Here is a 21,398-nt window from a genome sequence, read left to right as displayed (position 1 = left end):
GTGAAATTGTGAACTGACCTAAAGAGCAATTTGGAACTATGCCTAAAGGGGCTATAAAACTGTGCATACCCTTTGACCCATCAATACTATTACTAAGTCTGCATCCCAAAATGATAATTTTTTTTTAAAGGGAAAAGAATCTATTTGTACAAGAAATATTTATAGTAGCTCTTTTTTGTGGTGGCTAAGAGTTGGAAATTGAGGAGATATAGATCAATTGGGGAATGGCTGAGCAAGTTGTAGTATATGATTGTAATGGAATACGAATGCTCTAAGAAATGATGAGCAAGATGATTTCAGAAGAACCCATCAAGATTTACATAAACTCATGCAAAATGAAGTGAGTAGAACCAGAAGAACATTGTATACCATAACAGCAATATTCTATGATGAACAACTTTTCCATGCTAATGATTGGTCATTCACGAAACAGCCTTGATAAACATTCAAGATTTCTAATAGTCAAGTGAAGATTTTTGTTGTCTGGGGATAACAGAACAATGGGATAGTTCTCAAAATTAGCCTAAAGATTCAGAAGGCAACTAAAGACATCACATAGTATAACCCTTTCATTTTCCAAATAGGGAAAAGTGAGACTGAATATTCTGTACAATCTTTCTCATTAGCCTCATTTTGACATCTATATTATTGACAAATGAATTTTCTACCTATAGGAATGATACTTGGTGACAATCAAGTGATTGTTATCACTGTTATTATTTACTATATACTGGAAATGCCAGTATAACCCCAATTTTGAGAGAATCCATTCCAAAGAAGTCTGGTTTATTTAATCTTTCTTGTTTGCATGTTAAAAGGTAATAATTTTCTATGAAACACAGCTGCTGACAAATTCATCAGGAAGGAAGAAAGGAAGGGAGGGAGGAAGGGAAGGAATACACATTATTAAGTGCTTACCAGAGCAACTAGGTGGTACAGTGGATAAAGCACCAGCCCTGGTTTCAGGAGGACCTGAGTTCAAATCCAACCTCAGACATGTGACATGTGCTAGCTGTGTGACCCTGGGCAAGTCACTGTTAAGGGCTAAAATTCCAGCTAAACTGTCTAAAATATCTTATGAGTGGTCGCCAATAAATTATAAGCTTTAGCAAGAGTTAGGCTTTTAAGCATTTATTAAGGAGAATAAGAATTTGATAAAGAGAGAGAGAAAGGCCTAGATTCCTATCTATTAAAGGGAGAGCACATTTCTAGCTCCGCTCTCCACCAGAGTCCAAAGACCAGAGCGCGAGACTGAGCACCAGTCTCTTCCTTCCTCCTCCCACTAGCCCGTGTCACTTCCTGACGCCAAAGAAAAGATTCCTGGTCTTGCCCTCAAAGACCTTCACTTCATAGGCGGAACTCTTCTACAGTAAGTCTCCAGCAGGTGGCGTTATTCCAATCGTTACATCACTTAACCACCTTTGCCCCGCCCCCCCCAAAAACACAAACAAAACAAAACAAAACAAAACAAAAAAACACTACAGATAATGAAACAATAAAGCAAAGGAACACCAAATGGCAAGGCAACTAAACAATCAAAGGCAAGCTAACTAAAATGTCAAAATATGTAGACAGTATAGTAACTTATAGAAGGATTTAATGTTTCTTTTTTGAGACTGAACAACCAAATAAACATAAATTATAAATTTGAACAGAGCATTTCTTTGAATAGATTTATAGGGACTAATAAAGGATACTTTAAAAATATCCTTATTTTCGACACCTCACAAAACACCTTTATCAAAACTTATGTTACTACAATGTTACATTGTTATAACCTACTACAAAATGACAAGTGAAGATACAAATGCATTGGTTAGAGGTTACAATGTAACAAAAATTATAAACATAAAAAGGAAATTTGGAAAATGTATATAAAAAGGAGAAAAGCCATATCCTATATAACAAATGGGCAAAATAAATTATATAACTAACTTAAAATCTAATAAAAGCAAAGGACTGGTTTGAGATAACATACCATAACTCCTGGCACACAGCTAAAACAGTCCCCCCAAAACCCATTTAAACACAAAAGAGAAAAAAGAACTAAGAAATTGAGCCTGTAATTTAAAAACCAGAAATTAATAAGTTAATAATCCTAATGGAAAATCTGAAAACCAAGGGGAAAACAAACTTGAAAAGAGATAACAGAAATGTTAAACAGAAGTTTTTCAAAACAAGAGTAAAATCAAAAAACCATTAATACATTTGGCTTTCTTTTTAAAGAGAGGAAAAAAACAAACTTACAAGACTATAATGGACAAGGATATGGGGAAGTTATGAGGAATGTAGAGGAAATAAAGCCATCAGAAACCTATGACACATATTCTTATATATTTGACTAAGTTCTTTATAGGTTTGAGAATCTGTCTAAAAAAAATGTTTTCCCAATTTTCTGCTTTCCTTCTCATCTTGGCTATATTTGTTTTATTTGTACAAAACCTTTTTAACTTGATGGAATTGAAATTATTCATTTCATACCACACAATGCTTTGTCTCTTGCTTATTCATAAATTGTTCACCTACCCATAAGTTTGATAAGTAATGTTCCATGTTCTTCAAATTTTCTTATAATAGCTCTCTTTATATCTATATCGTGGATCCATTTTGATAAATGGTGTAAGATATTGGTCTATGCCCAATTTCTGCCGGACTGCTTTCCCGTTTTGCCAATGATTTTTTACCAAATAATGGATTCTTATCCCTAAAACTTAAATCTTTGCACCAGTCAAATACAAGGTTACTATATTTGTTTGCTGCTGTACATTATATGTCTACTGTCCCAGTGATCTACCTTTCTATATCTTAGCCAGTACCAGAGAGTTTTGATAATTATTGCCTTATAACATAGTTAAGATCTAGGACTGCTAAGCCTCTTTCCTTTATCTTTTTTCCATTAGTTCCTTTGATATTGCTAGCTTTTTGTTCTCCCATATGAGTTGTTTTTTCTAATGCAGTAAAATAATTTTTTGGCAATTGAACTGGGATGGCACTGAATATATAAAACAGTTTAGGTTAAATTGTCATTTTTATGATATTGTCCCTGCCTACCCATGAATAATTAACATTTCTCCAATTACTTAAATCTAATTTTATCTGCATAAGAAGTTTTTTTAAAAAAAATAACTTTGTTCACATAGTTCCTGGGTTTGTTTTGGCAGGTGTTCCACTACTCGATCTGTTTCCCAAGATGATTAAGGGGAAAGGAAAAGAACCTATATGTTCTAAAATATTTATGGCAAGTCTCTTTCTTGTAGCAAGGAATGGGAAATTGTGAGGATGCCCATCAATTGGAGAATGGCTGAACAAGTTCTGGTATATGATCACGATGGAATACTACTATGCTTTAAGAAGTGATGAGCTCAATGATCTTAGAAAAACATGGAATGACTTGCATGAAATAATGAAGAGTGAAATGAGCAGAACCAAGAGAACATTGCAAAGAGTAACAACATTGTTTTAAGAATAACTTTGAGTGAATAAAGTCATTTTGACTATTATAAATAGCCAATTTTATTACAAAAGATTTATGAAGGAAAACATTATCTATATCTAGAGAAAGAACTGATAAACAGAAGTATATATAGAATGGTTTAAGATACACACACACACACACACACACACACACATACACACATACACACATACATATTTGTGTCTAACCCTAACCATCTTGGAAGGGGGAAGATAAAAAATAAAGTTACACGATAACTTTATTATATATTTTAAAGGAATAACAGATGTACATAATAGATTTAGAGTCTCAGGTACAATCATCTTTTTTTCTATTCTACTATATTATGGAAATGATTGTTTTATTTCTTAAGGTCATAATAAAATAAAGAAAAGATAAAGAAACCTGTGAGCAGCTAGGTGGCACAGTGGATAGAATGCCAGGCTTACAAGTCAGGAAGACTCATCTTCATGAGTTCAAGCCTCGCCTCAGACACTTAATAGCTCTATGACCCTGAGCAAGTCATTTAACCCTATTTGTCTCAGTTTCCTCATCTGTAAAATGAGCTGGAGAAGGAAATGGCAAACCACTCCAGTATCTTTGCAAAGAAAATGGGGTCATGAAAAGTCTGAAATGACTGAATAACAACAATTAGAAACTTGAAGACATATTTATGTCAACAAAAAAATTGAAAACTTGGGTAAAAAGTGATCACACAACATTCACAAATGTTTGAAAAACCATAAATAACTCCAGTTCCCAACTTCAAACCTTTATTTTTAGGAATTCTGATATTTATTTATCACACAAAACAACCTACTGCATACATTTAAGTTGCAGTTTTGATGGGAGAGAAATTAGTATCTCACACACTATGCATAATCTTTGCAGCTGCAGGTGGAGCTGCAGGAACTGCTTCACCAATTTCTTCTTGTAGGAAAAGCACAAGATGCAACCATCATTGCAGGAGAAAATTATGTAAGTCGGGATGGTAAAGAGACAAAGAAAAGGCTTTCCTAATGAGTGCATAGGCCATAGTTCTTTGGTGCACTGAAACTTTTAGCAAAATTTAAATGGCTAAAATAAATTTGTGTGTGTATACTTGTTTTTACCTATACATACGTCATCTGCAATTTTCAACATTATGCCACAAATCTCCAGAAATGCTTATTTAATTATCAATCGCCAATCCACAAATAACCAAAACCACAAACGTAAAAACTGCAAATGTAGAAGGATGACTGTACTCTATTTTTTGTAAACATTAGAGAAAATTCTAACAGTCTGATCTCAGAATGAGAAAATGAGCAAACCATATATTATTTTTCAAGAGAAAAAACTCCTGAACCAGACATTCACAGGTGAACTGTATGGAACATTTAAAATACTGATAAGCCCCATATTACATAAAGCTCCTCTCTCCCCACCACCCCCTTCCCTTCACAAAAATAGTGAAAGAAAAAACTAACAAACTTCTATGAGACAAAAAACTTTAGGTTCTAATAATCAAACCAAGGAAAGTTTAAGCAAAGAAAGAGAATAATAAACCATCATCAAAATTTATTATCAACATGCAAAAAAAAAAAATGTTTAAATACTGGCAAAAGAAACTACTATACAGTATCAGGAAAAAATCATTAATTATGACCAAGTTAGATTTATATCAGGAACCTAAAGAATGGTTTATTGCAAGAAAAACAAAAACAAACATAATAGTTACAGGAAAATCCTATAACCAGTTTATGATGAAGTACAAAAATCACAGCAAAAACGGCAACTAGAAATAAAAGTAATTGTATCTACAGTTACTTTTGCTTACCTATAAATGTGTGCAAACACATATAACTTATACACAGAAGTTATTTTCATCCTTTGTAGACATGAATACACAGCTTAACAAGAACACTACTATTAAACATTATCCATGGAAAATGTTTGTGAAACAGAAAAGCTTGTGAAACAGAAACATGGCTCATGCCAACACTCTCATATGATATATAAAACCAACTTTTTTGGTCAATTCTTTAAAAAAAAAACAACAAACACTTAAATTTTAAGTCAACATTTTTACAAAAGATTTTCGAGTGTATAAAGCACTGGCCCTGGATTCAAGAGGACCTGAGTTCAAATCTGGCCTCAGACACTTGACATCAGCTGTGTGACCCTGGGAAAGTCACTTAACCTTCATTGCCCTGCCCCACCCCAAAAGAATTCACTAATCCACCTATTGTAGTGGCAACATCTATTAATCTTCAACATATATACTGATGTTCCCTCCAATACCTTAATTTCTGAGTTCTTCAACTTCCCATGACCATTCCACCTCAGTTATACGTAGATGGTTATACCCTTGATCTTGCCATTGTCCGTGTGTTTCACTTCCATGGACATGAACTCTGAACCTTCTTTATCTGAACAAAATCTTTAATGATCCAACTTTTCATATGACTTACAGCCCTTAATTCTATTCTTCATCCTCATCATGACCTCCATTTCCTGCACCTCCCAGTTCTTTCTCAGGCTATCACTCCTGTACTGTCTAAACTATCTTCCTTTTCTACTCTTTAGCCCTGGCTACATCACCTCAATGATACAATAACCTCTACCCTTCAAACGCTTATCCCCTTAACCAATCAGATCCTGTCAAGTCCCAACCCTAAAATTAGTGCCAGGGTCTACTTTGTTTCTATTCATATGCTGCTGAACAGAACTGGAAGAAATCATGATGACTGGGTACACTACAAATTTATGTTATTTAATCTCAAGTGGGCTCTCATTGCAGCAAGATATACATTCTATTCCTCTCTAACTGATCTGTAGTCCCACACTCCTTAGTGGTTGTTGCAAACCTTTTCATCTCTCCTCAACTCTCCCAGGGAGCACCCTTCCCCCTTCTTACTCTCTTAGCCAACGTCCATGTTTCATCCTTCCCTGAAAAAAAACCAGAGACTTGGGGGGGCAGCTAAGTGGCACAGTGGATAAAGCACAAGCCCTGGATTCAGGTGGACCTGAGTTCAAATCCATCCTCAGACACTTGACAGAGGCATGACCCTGGGCAAGTCACTTAACCCTCATTGCCCCGCAAAAAAAACCAAACAAACAAACAAAAAAAACCAAGAGTTTCCCCTTCCTCAGAGTTCTTCCACTATCTCCTTCCTCACTCCAGGATTAGAGGATGAAGTGGCCTTTCCCCCAACTAAGGCAACCTTTACCATTTACCCTTTATCCTATTCCCTTTGTACTGCTTCTATCAATTGTCCCTACTATCATCCTCACTGTCTTACCTCCAATCTCTCCCTATCTACTGACTCCTTCCCTGTTGTCTACAAACATGTCCATGTCTCCTCCATTTTTTTTTTTGGCTTGCAAATATTTTTATTCAAATGCCACTTTGGAGTAGAATTTAGATCTTATTGAAGGCAGCACGTAATCTCCAAAGGCAGTTAGTTATCTGTTCCTCTAGCCTATCTGTCCCAACTTCATCTTCTTCCACTACATTGTATTTGAAGTTTCTTGATGCTGTATCCCCAGCCCAAGCCATCTGCCTGAATGCTTCTGACACATTCCTCCAATTCTGCCATATCTGTCTCATCATCACAAGGTTTGACATCCAACAAGAGGGAAGACTTGGCAACAACTGCAGGGTCTCTCAGCTTCTTCGCTTCTTCACTTTCCTTCTCCTCATCAGACCCAAAGAGATCAATGTCCTCATTATCTTTGCTGTCTGTAGCTCCACCACTTCCTGGGGTATCATCTACATCAGCAGGCCCATACTTGCCCAAAGCCTTCTTTATTTCTGGCAAGCTTGCCTTTTGCTTCTCGTAAGACTTAATGTGGTTATACCATGCGGAGGGCATGGTACAAATCTGCGGGTGACAGGCCCGAGACAGCTTCAAATACCACAATGTCAGTCTGGGACAATGCAGACCCCTTGATGTAGCTCTTGTCCGCCAAGAAGACCCACAGGTGTCTTGAGATCTCTGAAGCCCATGGTGGTGACAGGAGGGACTAGGAAAAGGCAGTGGCAGAGGAACTAAGCTCTGGGTAGGAAAGGAGAGCAGAGTGCAAACACACTAGCACTGGCCTCCAACTGAAAAAAGGGCATCTCCTCCATTCTTAAAAAGCCTTCACTTGATCTGACCATCCCTGCTAGCTATTGTCCTAAATCTCTCCTCCACTTCAAGGCTAAACTCCTTGAGAAAACCATCTAGAGAGGCCAGCTAGGTGGCACAGTGGATAATGCATCGGCCCTGGATTCAGGAGGACCTGAGTTCATATTTGGCCTCAGACACTTGACACTTACTAGCTGTGTGACTCTAGGCAAGTCACTTAACCCTCACTGCCCTGCAAAAAACTAACAACAACAAGAAAGAGAAAGAGAGAGAGAAAACCATCTAGGATTAGTATCACTACTTCTTGTCCTCTCACTGTGTTCTATACTCTCTGTAATCAGACTTCTGACCTCATCATTTGACAAACTTTTCTCCAGTTACCAATGATCTCTAAATTGCCAAATCAGATGGATTTTTCTCAATCCTGATCCTGCCTAACCTCTCTACAGCATTTGATACCCTCACCATGTCCTTTTCTACACTCCTACCTAAGTTTTCATAACACTATTCTTTCTGGATTCTCCTCCTTTGTCTCTACTGATGGATTCTCATCCATGTCACATGTTCTATCTAGGGTTAGAGGCTCTATCCTGGGGTCCTCTCTCTTTTCATGGTTTCAATTAATCATCTGTACATAGATGATTCCCAAACCAAAATATTTACTTCTTTTTTTAATAAAGTATTTTATTTATTTTTTCCCGTTACATGTAAAGGTAGTTCTCAACTTTTGTTTATATAAGCTTTCCAATTTCAGATTTTTTCTCCCTCCCTCCCCTCCATCTCCCCCTCCCTAGACAGCAGATAATCTGATATAGGTTATATATATAATAACATTAAACATATTTCTGCATTAGTCATGTTATAAGAGAAAAATCAGAGCAATGAGGAAAAACCTCAAAATAGAAAAACAGCACCAAAAACAAAAGAAATACTATGGTTCATTCAGCATCTATACTCCACATTTTGGTTTTTTTTTCCTGGATTTGGAGATCCTCCTCCATCATGAGTTCCCTGGAACTCTTCTGTACCATTGCATTGGTGAGAAGAAGATAGTCCATCACAGTAGGTCAACACACAATGTTGATGATACTGTGTACAATGTTCTTCTGATTCTGCTCATCTCACTCATCATCAGCCCACGAAAGACCCTTCAGGTTTCTCTGAACTCCTCCTGCTCATCATTTCTTACAGCACAATAGTATTCCATTACATTCATATACCACAACTTGTCCAGCCATTCCCCAATTGATGGGCATCCCCTCAACTTCCAATTCCTTGCCACCACATAAAGAGCAGCTATAAATCAAAATACTTACTTCTAATCTCTCTACTGAGTTCGAGTCACATTGTTCCTATTTCCTCTTGGACATCCCAAAATGCATGTCCCATGAGCATCTCAAACTCAATATGACTAAAACAGAACTCATTATCTTTTCTTCAAAGATCTCTCCCATTTTGAATGGGTTTATTACTGAAGAGGGAAACATCATCCTCCCCACAATCTTGGGGCCATCTTCAGCTCCTCATTTTCATTCAGTTCATATATCCAGTTGTCAACTCTTGTCATTTCCTCCTTCACTAAATCTCTTATGTATGCCTCATGATCCCTTTTATTTTATTTTATTTTGGGGGGGGGGTGAGGCACCTCTTCTCTACTAATATAGCCACCCCCATCCTAGATCAAGCCCTCATCAACTTCTCCTGACTACTGCAACAACTGATATCCTTGATCAAGTCTTTCCCCACTCTAATCCATCTAATCCTGACTTGGCTGTCAGGATAACTTTTTTCAAAAATGTAGGTCTAACTATGTCATGACCCTCCTCAAGGAACTTCAGTGGCTGCCTATCACCTCCAGGATCAAATATAAACTTCTCTGCTTTGCATCTTAAGTTCTTTTAACATGGCCACTTCCTGTTTGTAGTCTTGCAACTCACTGTCTCCATACATTCTATCAGCCGTCCATTTTGGACTCTCTGCAATCTCTCTAATACTAATTGCCTCCCATCTTTGCACTGACTATCTATCCTCCATGCCTGAAATGCTGTGCCACTTCTCTTTAGCCCCTTAATTTCTATGAATTCCACTAAGACTCAGCTCAAATCCCACATACTGCAGGAACCCTTTCCCAGTTCCTCCACTTGGTAATGCCTTTTTCTTTCAGGTTACTTTCACCTACTATGGATTTATTTCCTTTGTACCTAATTATTTACATGTAGTGTCTCCCATTAGATTGCATGTTCCTTTGGGGCAGAGACCATTTTTTTTTATCTTTCTTGGTATCCCCCTGTGGTAAAAAAAAATAAAAGTTTTTTAACAGTTGGTTAGGATAACTGAAAGACGCCAGTTTTTTTTTAGGACCACCCTTTTGGGGAGGAGACTAACGGCATGAGCTACGCACACCAGTCCGCTTGCAATGCACGCCAGATTGCCTGCTGAGCACTCAACTTCAGGGGTGCGAGCTTAAAAGGCAAGGAGAGAACGGAAGTGGGAGCTTTTTCCTGCTCCGCTGGTCTTCTGGCTGCGCTGCAGACAGACGCTGACTGGAGTTTGACTCGGCCCAGCTCTCGGTTAGCAGCACATGCTTGGCTCGGTCTCTCTCTCTCTCTCTCCCCAAAGGTGGCCTTGGGTTTTTGGTGAGTTTTATACGGAATATAGACCAAGCTTAGACTTAAGACGATTTGCTTTGTATTTCTACTTTCCTATCCCTCTAATCAACATCACCTTGTAACTACCATACAATAAAAGCTCTAACTAGAAAACCAGAAGCTTCTTCCATTTACTAGTCTGGGAGATAAATTTAGGGAAAAGTTAAGTAGGGGAGATTTATGATCTAATATCCAATTTTAAATCTCACACCCCTAATAAGCAAAGTGCCTAAAACATAGTAAGCATTTAATAAATGCTTTCTGACTAATAAGAAACAATGCTAACTAAAACAATTCTGTGGTTGTACTTCAGACCCAGAAAATGGGGGAAAAAAAATGATGAAAGACAATCCATAGTTGGAGGGGCAATAGAAAAAGTCATATTGATAAACTGAAGCAAAAGTTTTAAATTGTCCCAACCAGTCTGAAAACAATTTGGAATCATGCAAAAAGAGTCACCAAATTCTTCCTAACCTTTGATGAGCAATCCCACTAATGGGTAGATCCCTAAGAATATCAGAGAGAAAGAAAACCCCACAGATACATGCACTAACAACAACAGCACCTTTTTTTTGTATCATCAAAGAAATGGAAACAAAGTAGATATTCAACACCTAAGGAATGGCTAAGGATACAATGGAATATTATTTTGCCCTAAGAAAGGATGAGGAATTCAGAAAAGCATTCAAAGACATGTATGAAATTATGTTGATGGAAATTAGTCAAAGAAGAAGCACAACACACATAGAGACTAGAATACAAATGAAAATTACATCAAATGGTATCTCAACTTTGATTAGCTGCATTGACCAGTCTTGGTCCTAGACAATATGACAGAACACTACCCTCCTCTAAGTAGAGATGTGAGGGGCTACAAGTACAGAATTTTATCCAAGTTCTTAGATGTGATAATTTTGTCAAGTAGCTGTGCCTAATTGTTGTTATTATGAGGGAACATTCAAATAGACTCATGGGTATTTTGGGAAATAACTTTAGTTATTATTTAAAAAAAAAAAGTAAAAGCAATTTGACTTTAAAAAAAAAAACAAACAACTGTTAGCTATTAAAGTGGAAAGTAACATGTCCTTTCAGATAAAATGACAAAATTAGGTGCTTTTTTTACTTAACTGCTTTGTGGAACCTACTTTGGATAAGGTTTATTAAGGTGTTTGATAGCATATTTTCTGTGTCAAAATATAAAGCATACAAATAAACACAAATAAAATACAAATAAAACTTAAAGACCTTATTCTCATGAAGATTTTTTTGGTTTTTGGGTTGTTGTTTTTTTGCGGGGCAATGGGGGTTAAGTGACTTGCCCAGGGTCACACAGCTAGTAAGTGTCAAGTGTCTGAAGCCGGATTTGAACTCAGGTCCTCCTGAATCCAGGGCCAGTGCTTTATCCACTGCGCCACCTAGCCGCCCCCAAGATTTTTTTTTTAATTTAAAAATAGAACATTAAAGATTAACATTAAAATCTTTTCTAAGACCTCAGAGAATAATTATTTGTTATTAATACTACAAAGATAAAGTAAAGTTTGCCAAGTAAAGTTTACTTACTGTGCTTTTATCTTTCAGAAGTTTTTCAATTACTTCAATTAACATTTCTTTTTGCTCTGGATCAAGGCTAAATACAAAAAGAAATAAAATATTACAACACATTTATTAAATAGTTGCTTTCTCATTATGGTCTAAATTGTTATGACATGATTCTCTGCTGTTACATTCAGTAGCAGAATAAATACAACTATCAGAAAAGTCAGAAATGAACAGCATTCATGACGAAATTTTCTTCCAGTAAAGGGCACTCTAATATTACCCTTCAAAATTCATAAAAAATAGCAATACTGTTAAGGAAATTAACTAAGACCTCCACATTTACTCATGAAATTACCATTTAGATTATAAATTCCATGAGGGCAGGAACTAAGTTTTGTTTAATCTTCATATTTTCCACAGACCCTACTATAGTAGCTAGTATAATAAATGTTTAGTGAATTATATCTAAGAAAAATTAAAACAGCCCTCAATAATATGCAAATAATATACTGATTACACATTTTCAACTACCAAAACTAGAAAATCACTTGTCATTTCAGTTATCACATTGTCCAAACAAGGGTCTCATTAATCCAAATGTTTGTTAAGTAAAATATACATACTATTCTATACATTAGAAGAATTATAAAGATAATTGAAACATAATCCTTGTCCACAAAAAGTTTACAATCTGGTAGAACTTCAAGATAACAATCTAGTTCTGTTTCAGGAAGCTACATAACAAAAACCACATTTAACCATTAAGTGGCATGGCTAGTCACTAAACCAATCACACTCACAGGAAAGCTTCAGACTCTGGAAAGTCCAAAGCTTACCTGGACAGTTTTGAGTTCCAGCCCAATTCAAAGAGAATGATAAGAAATGCTAAACTTTCTATGGTTCCCAGAGAGTAACTGAACTTTTATTACCCAACTCCACCCATGCTCAGTGTCTGGGCCCACCTATTTAAGAAATATAGTTGATAGTAGATTTTCCCATTCAAGATGAGCTTTCAACCTGTAATAGGTTTATTTCACTTGGTGGTGCAGGGGGTAGAGCACTAGACTTGCAGTCAGTAAGATCAAAGTTCGAATCCTACCTTAGACACTTCTTAGCAGTGACCTTAGGCAAGTCACTTAATGTCTTTCTGCCTTACCTATAAAATGGGAATAATAATGGCACCCACCTCTCAGGAGAGTTGTAAGTATGAACCCTGAAGTATCATATAAATGCTAGTTGTTATTGTTGTTACTACTAGTACTAGTACTTTCTTCTTCTACTACTACTACAGCAACAAATAAAACTATTACTATATGTAACCTTGAAAGGACAGAATTTCATCTCCATTCTGAACCCCATCCCCTGCCAGGGATATGTTCAAATATTATAGAGAGTGCTGCTCCCTGCACAGAAATAACAAATGAAATAAAACAATGGCTTAAGTCCTTCCCTATTCAGTTTATAGGCATACTCAATCCAAGAGTTATAAAAGTAACATAATTTAATTGTACCCATGGTTTTTTTCTCCTTCAAACAAGCAAAGAAGGATAAGAAACATAAGAGAACTTCCATTTGAGCTACAACTTAGAGCATCCAGTATGGCCAGTCATTAGATGAAAGACTTGAACTCTAGATTTGCATCTTAACTCCTTCCTCCTTGCAAAGTAGAACAAAAAACTCAGGAAAACCTTGTTGCACACTGAATCTCCTACATAAGTTAATACTTTTATGTTCAGTGTTCTGTCCTCATAAGGGACATAATGCTTGCTTCTTGCTACAGCTAACTCAATCTACATGGAGCCAACTCAAAGTAAAAGAGAACCTGCTAATCATTCCACTTATGGCCTCAATTCCTATTTCCGAGGGCCATGAGGTATGTCACCTTCCCTCTACCTCTTTAGCCCCCCTTTCTCATCAAAATGTTTTGGCTTTATGGATAGGGTTAACCCAAAATGTAGAACTAACATCATCAGATAGGGCAGTTACTTGCCCCTAATAACACATACAAGGTAAACATTAAGCAATATAGAAAGTAAGCACATGGGTCTCAGAGGATTGTACCATTTCACATATTCCAAAGATTTTTTCTATAGATATAGTTTTTTAAATCCTATTTCCAGAATAAATATATTTGAAAAATAATATGAAGAGAGAACTAATATTTACTTAAATTATGTTATCATTGGTATAAAGCCTATTTATTATAAAGCTTTCTTCTTTAGAATCTATTTTACTGAAAAGTCCATAATATCCAAATCCAGGAAATATTATAAGAGTGAAGCGGGACATGTAAAGAATTAATTGTTATTTGAGGTTTTTATGCCTCAGCGAGCATTGGCCTGGGGCTCCGCAAACCGCACAGTGCTGCACCCACTGGTTGTAGCCATTGCCAGGGCTCTGGCACCTCACATCATCACCACTCACCAATGCCTACATGGGCCTGGCAAAATTATAATGATTGGAAGCCTAGTGAGGGCAGTCATGTGACTGTCAGAGCAACCATCCCATTGGCTGGGACTGTGTGGGGTGTTTCTAGGTTTGGGGGAGAATTGGGCATTCTAGGTGGAATCTGGAAAACCGACAGGCGTTCTGCTGCGTATTTTCAGCTGATTCCTGGGCGAAGGTATTTTTCAGGTATCATAATTTCCCTTTCCCCATTTTTATTTCCTTTCCCTTGATCCTACTGATCCTGGTTTGTTTGTTTGTTTTTTTTAAAGTTCGTTCTTGTTAAAATAAATCTTGTTCTGTTTTGAGGGAGGCTGCCAGTCTCCTTCCTTGCCCCAATATTGCGGCGAGCCGCTTAGCTAGCACTCCCCAATTAAAAATTGGTCCCCACAGACACAATTAGAACAAACCACTGGATCAAGAATTCAGATTTTCAAACAGGTACTAATTAAAAGTCTATTATCTAAGAAACTTCATGAATGCCTAACTACACATCCAAAAGCCACCCCCTGGTTAGTCCTCAAGGCTACAAAGTTCATAATTAGTAAAAATGAGCTCCCACAAAAGTAGCTAAACCCTCCTGTAATAAGGGGAGTCATAAAGGAATTGCATGGCACTGAGATATCTATTATATGTATGGAGGAATCCTCAAAGAAGCCTATTTCATTGGACCCATTTATATAAAATGAACCACTCAGTTTCGCCCAAAAAGGGGTATGGGGAGAAATGCTGCTTTCCCTTATTTACCCTGTTTAACCCTATTGCAATCAACATCCTTGGTTCCTTTAGATCTGCTTTGGTTTAATCATCTCTGGTATTCATCTAGCTCAGTGGAGATATTTCTTTGCATAATGGCTAATGCACTTTCTTTGTCTTTGGCCCTAAAATGTGTCTTTCTATATTATCTCATGTGTTTATCAACTTCTCCTGGGGTTGAATCCCAGGGATCCTTGTCCTGGAGAGTTCCTTTTATTATGAATTTAGACTGCGAGACAACAAAATTTTCTTTTTTAAAAAATTTAACAAATTATTTTCACAAATAATTTTGATAATGAATTATGAAGCACACAGACAAAATTCATTTATATCTGCCTACCCAATGGAATTAAATAAGATATTCTTTTTTATACTTGCTTGCTTAGGAGGTAACTGTAAGACAGCAGAAGGAGGCCAGGATCAGGATTCTGGAAGCAGAGGGTGGAATATTTACTTTGCTAAAAGTTGGATAGTGATTCAGGACAGGCTAAAACTTCTGAGTTTCATTTTACTCATCTATTAAAATGAGGACAATACCCAGCCTCCTTCATAGGGCTGCTGTGAGACTCAAATGAGATAAAACACTATATAAATGGCAGCTGTCATTACTAATAATAAGCTAATACAGTGACATGACAGTTCAAAAACAATTTGTTGTTGATTCATCAACACAGCATAAAAAATATGACTAATCTCCAATATCAAGACAAAAACTGAAGAAATGGGAACCTAGCTTGCATCAGAAAAAAAATACCACAACAATTATGAGAGAACAAGAAAAAGAAGATGCAAACTCTGTATTTAAAGTTACAAAACCGTATAATTCCTACCATTCCTAAGGAAACTCAAAGTTCATATGACAGATGGTTTTCTAATATAAACAGAATTGACAGAACTTAGGAATAGTCTGAAGAAAAACTATGATCTAACTAAAGGAGATGACATGTCAATTACATGCTAATTAAGCAAGCTTTCGATGTTTACTTTATCATTCTGCAGGAAATTAATAATAACTGACATTAACATAACATTTTAAAGCTTGAAAGTGCTTTAAATACATTTTGTCAATTGATACTTAGAATAATCCTTTGAGATAAGTAATATAGGTTTTATTATACCCATTCCACAGATGAAGAAACTGGGACATGATCACATAACTAATAAACACCTATGGCATGATATGAAATCATGTCTTCTCGATTTCAAATCCAGCCTTCTAGCAACTATGCCACATTCTCTTCTCTTCAGTGTTACCACATCTTATGAATTCTTACCTGTACAATTTTTGTATTGCATGGGCAGCATTCTTTCTAACATATGGTGACAAGTCAGCAGAAGCTTCTTTAATAGCAAGCATCATGATAGGAACTATAATAGGAACCCTGATACTGGAAAGGACTCTCAAAGCACTTGCACGAATTAATTGATTAGGGTCCTAAAAAGAAAAATAATACCATCAAAAATCACTTACATTTCAAAATTACATGTAATGTTGATGTTTGGCAGAGTATGGCTTACAAAGGCATTTTCTTTCAGTTCCAAATATTAAAATTACTCACTAAAATTTGATTCACAAAGTTTCAGAGAAGTCTTTCATGCTAATATGTCCATCAGACTAAAAGATTCAGTAAAATAATATTAGGACAAAAGAAATTTTGGTTAAGAGTTGAAAATTGATGGCAGAGAGATGGTGACTGAAAATAAAATTATTTAAATAAACATAACACATTCAGAATCAAGACGTAGCAACAGAGTAACAGATAGAGGGACAGCCTCAAAATCTAAATGCCCTGGGTTGAAGTAGTACCTCTGATAAAGTCATTTTTTTTTAATTTAAAAAAAAATTTTTTTTTAATTTTTAGTGAGACAATTGGGGTTAAGTGATTTGCCCAGGGTCACACAGCTAGTAAGTGTTAAGTGTCTGAGGCCAGATTTGAACTCAGGTACTCCTGACTCCAGGGCCGGTGCTCTATCCACTGCGCCACCTAGCTGCCCCGATAAAGTCATTTTTTAAGCTACAAAATTAACTTTATTTCAAAATTAACTTTTTTTCATCATTTATGGTCATGTAAGGCTTGACTGTTACAAAACATAAAAGAAAGGCCTTTTTAAAAATCAGAATTTTGTCCTCCCAAATAAGAGTAGAAAAATCTAGAGAATTATAAATACAGCTTATACAAATATTGACAATAAAATATCTAAAAAACTGGAAGATTTTCAAGGAAATAACTGTACAGCTAAGTGATATTCTGTGACAAAATGAGTTAGTCATTGGTATAACTGAGGAATTCATGTTATCAATATATTTTTAGCTATTTCCAAGATCAATTTTAAGCTTTAAAAACAAGAAGTCCTAATATTTAGACTTCTTTTGGTACATTACCTTCTTACTAAAAATTTTACTTAAGCTACAAATAAAAAGTGCTAACTTTAGACCAAAGATTACAAATAGTGATTACTACTTTCAGAGGCCAAATACCCTCATGTATGTATACATTCTGTGTGACCTAGGACAAGTGACCTGCAAGAAACTAAATACATGAACTGCAGAACAGTTGATCAGTATTTGCAGGAGTTTGGCTCAGTTGGAGTGACCCATACCAATGAAATCACAGGAGTAGAAAAAAATGTAAAATTCTCAATATTCTACTAAATGATTTTTGTCAGATTTTGAGGTTATTCTAATAATATTGTTTTGATTTTTCTATGCTTTTTTCTATAGTTTCTAAATTTTTGCTTTACAAGTTTGTTTTTCTTTATTTCCTAGAATTTAATTTAAGTATTTGACACAATGTTTTACTCTTCTTTCTTAGATGCCTATTAGTAATAACATCCTATAAAAGAGTAAGATCCAGGAAAGCAAAGATTTTATCTTTTTTTCTTCCTCCTCCACCAACTAACATAGTATTAGAGACCCATAAGGACATTATTAAACATTTTTGAACTGACATGAAAACAAAGACTGTAGGAACAAATACACAGGCTCCCAGACAGAAAAGATTCTGAGGAACCATAAACTACTACTTGGGAATATATTTCAGTTATCATGACAAGACGGTTTTAACTCTTTTAAGACACCATTTTGATATTCAGTAAAGCACAGAACTTCTGTTCTAAATAGTAATCTCCTTCAACTGTGCAAACACCTTGTTACTCTAGAATAATGTGTGCTTACTTACTTTTACTTACATAACATCTTACTTACTTTTAGAGCACGCTGAAAAGTGCTGATTGACAAGAGAGCCAGATCCTGTTGTTCCTCAGCATATCGGACCAGGTAAACATAGACCAGCTTTTTGATCTGGTGGGAAGGGGAAAGTGGGGGAAGGAAAAGATAAAAACCATGTTTGATCATACCAGATTGGAAGACAAGGAACTCACCACCTAAAAAAAAAATGTCCTGTACACAGTAACTGCTCAATAAATATTTCTCAAATTGAAGATCTTTTAGTCTCATAGTCACTCTAAATTTTCCTCAGGGAAATCACATAATCTCCCTACATCGGCCTTTCCTCATCTATATAATGAAAATATTACTCTGGGTTAAGGAAACAACATTTCAAAGTGCATTTAAGGTACAGGATTATTAACTGTCCATAACATAGAAAAGACATGAAATAGCTATTAAATTAAAATACAGGTAATACTAAAATATGCATTTACAAATCTAGTATTAATATTGGGCTCTAGAGAGTAGACATTTAAAAAAAAATCTTAACTTCACCAATATCAAAAAAAGAAAATTTTTCCAATGCAAAGTAGAACAGAGAGAACTGAATGTGAAACTGTGATTCTGTTATTTATAATTTGCTTTTTAAAAAGTATATAATAAATCCAAAAGTTACTTTCAAAGCTGTACTGCTTGTCTGTGTTTGCTTTTGAGAATGTCCTTCTGTTATCCCTGTGCATTTTTTTTTTACATTCTACAGCACATGGTGCTCTTTATTGAGATACTTTCAGTAGCTGCAACATACACCAAGGCACTTTTCTTATCTAAAAAATGGGTGGAGCTTTAATTAATTTCTTCATGACAGTTACTGGGACTTTTGGCATAATGTAGTTTTTATACACATATATATATATGTGTGTGTGTGTGTGTGTGTGTATAGCTATATATAGCTATACACACGTATATATTATGGTCTGTGAGGTTGATGATAGTTTTTGTTTTTTATTTTAAAGTTTTCTTTGTTCATGGGTAGCATTTTTAGAAGTATGTCAGTGGCCCTCTTTTCTCTTTGTTTTGTTAACCCCCCCCAAAGGGAGGGGCAGGGGACCCAATATTTGTTTAAAAAAAAGAGACAGAAAACAACCCCATACTTTTGCCAGTTCCAAAATTGTTATGTATCATATATGTATCATTCTATATCTTGAGGCTATTGTTTCCTTGCCAGAAAATTTTAGTAGCATGTTTCATCATTAGCCTTTTGAAGTCATAGCTGATTGTTACAATGTGCAAAGATATGATCTCTTTTTTCTTTACAATAGTTACCATGTAAACTGTCTTTCTGAGCCTCCTTGTCTTACTCTATGTCAGATCATTCAAGTGTTCACAAGTTTAAGTGAAACAATCCTTTGTCATTTCTTAAAGCATAATAATTATACCACATTACATTCCTATACTGGTATTTGTTCAGTCATTCTCTAAGTGATGAGTACTTCCTTAATTTCCAGTTCTTTGCCACTAACAAGAGTTGCTATAAATATTTTTGCATTTATCGATCTTTTTACTCTTCCTTTGCTCTTTTGGAAGTAAAGGCTTAGTCGTGGTATCTCTAGGTCAAGGTGACCTGTACAGTTTAGTAACTTTGGAGGCATCTTTCCAAATTGCTCATAAAAATGAGCTGAATCAATCCACAGCTCCATCCACAGTACAGTAGTGTCTCCATCTTCCCACAGCTCCTCTAACAAATGCCTTTTTTAAAAATCATCTTGCCAATCTGATGGCTATGAGGTAAAACCAGATTTGCTTTTAATTTGTACCTAATTATTAGTGATTTGTATCACTTTTTATTCATATAGCTTTAGGGAACTTAGATTTCCTCCTCTGGGAACTGCCTGTTCATATGCCTTGATCTGTCTATTGGAAAATAGCTAACATTCTTGTCTATCTTGCATATCAGCATTTAATCAAAGAATCTTGCTGCAAAGATTTCTTTCCAGTTAATGATCTCCCTTCTATTTTAACTACATTGTTCTTTTTTTGTGCAAAAAAAATTTCAACATGATCAAAATAGTCCATTTTATCTTTTATGATCCTCTTCCCCTATCAATACTTGTGATGGGCATTTTCTTCCTTATGGCCTGCCCTCATTTGCTTATGTGACCTTCAATACCTGAGTTATTAATCCACTTGGAAAGTATTGTGTTATACACTGTGATATAATTATCTAGACCTCATTTCTACCAGGCTACTTTCTAATTTTCCCAACAGTTTTTCTTAAAAAGCAAGTCCTACTCTAACAGTTGCATTCAACTGGACATGTTCATTTATTTCTTTATTTTGTGTACCTAATCTGTTCCATTCATACTTTTTTTCTTTTTAATGAATACCAAATCATTTTTGTGATTATAGTATAGTTTGAGATATATTTTTCCTTCCCACTTTTTATTATTTTATCTAACTCACATTCAACTAATCTCTTGCTAGTGTGTAATTTAAGATTCTAAATGTGGATTCTAATCTGTTCCCCCAGTTTTGGGGGAAACTGACTAAAAATCACTGATAAAACGAGTTTAGGTTTTTAAGGGTTTATTGGAAAATAGAAAGAAAAAGATTAAGAACAGAATTCTAACAGCCTGGCATTCCTATCTTTCCTCAAATTTCCTGTGAAGTCCTCTGCCGCCACCACCATCAAGTCAGGAAGCCAAAAAGCCCCAGCGCCCTCTGCCCAGGCTCCCTTTCCTCCTTCCTGTCTCCTCCCAGACCATAGGAGGCTCCTCAAGTTGATTGGCTGGTAGCCTAGATAGACAGCACCCATGACTAAACATCATTTCCTGACGCCAAGGAAAAGCCACAATGCCTCTGAGGCATTTTCCTCATGGTGGAGCTTTCCCACAGCAAGTCTCAAGTAGGTGGCGTCATTCCAATCATTACACTAGTATGACTGATATTAGTCCTACAAACCTAATTTAGATAGAAGTTCATTTTTATTACACTAATTTAGCCTTCACATAAGCAACAAATACCTCTCCACTTCTATAGGTCTGTCTTTACATCCAAAGAAATGTGCTTTAGTTATATCAATATATGTGTATCATGTATCAATTATGTTTGTCTGGGTAACTCAACCTCATCACACTGAAAAATTTTTGAGAACTTGCCCATTGCCCAGCTTTTATGTGAATTACATAAATTGGAAATTAAAATAGGTTAGCAAGATTATGAATATAACTTTGAACTCATAGATCCCCACTCTCAGTTATTTTATATAAACCATAAAA

At 35.8% G+C, this 21,398-nt stretch overlaps 1 protein-coding gene across 1 annotated transcript in view; it reads right to left on the bottom strand.

The window, feature by feature from the left end:
* Positions 1 to 21,398, bottom strand: part of AP3B1 (adaptor related protein complex 3 subunit beta 1) — a 336,292-nt gene that overhangs the window by 231,489 nt on the left and 83,405 nt on the right. The window contains 3 exon segments of the mRNA XM_043972455.1: positions 11,775 to 11,841; positions 16,229 to 16,389; positions 18,160 to 18,255. Of these exon segments, the coding sequence (XP_043828390.1) occupies positions 11,775 to 11,841; positions 16,229 to 16,389; positions 18,160 to 18,255 (324 nt within the window).

This window comes from Dromiciops gliroides, chromosome 1 (genome assembly GCF_019393635.1).
Source record: "Dromiciops gliroides isolate mDroGli1 chromosome 1, mDroGli1.pri, whole genome shotgun sequence".
Taxonomy (NCBI): Eukaryota; Metazoa; Chordata; class Mammalia; order Microbiotheria; family Microbiotheriidae; genus Dromiciops; species Dromiciops gliroides.
This window is presented reverse-complemented; position numbering and strand designations above follow the sequence as displayed.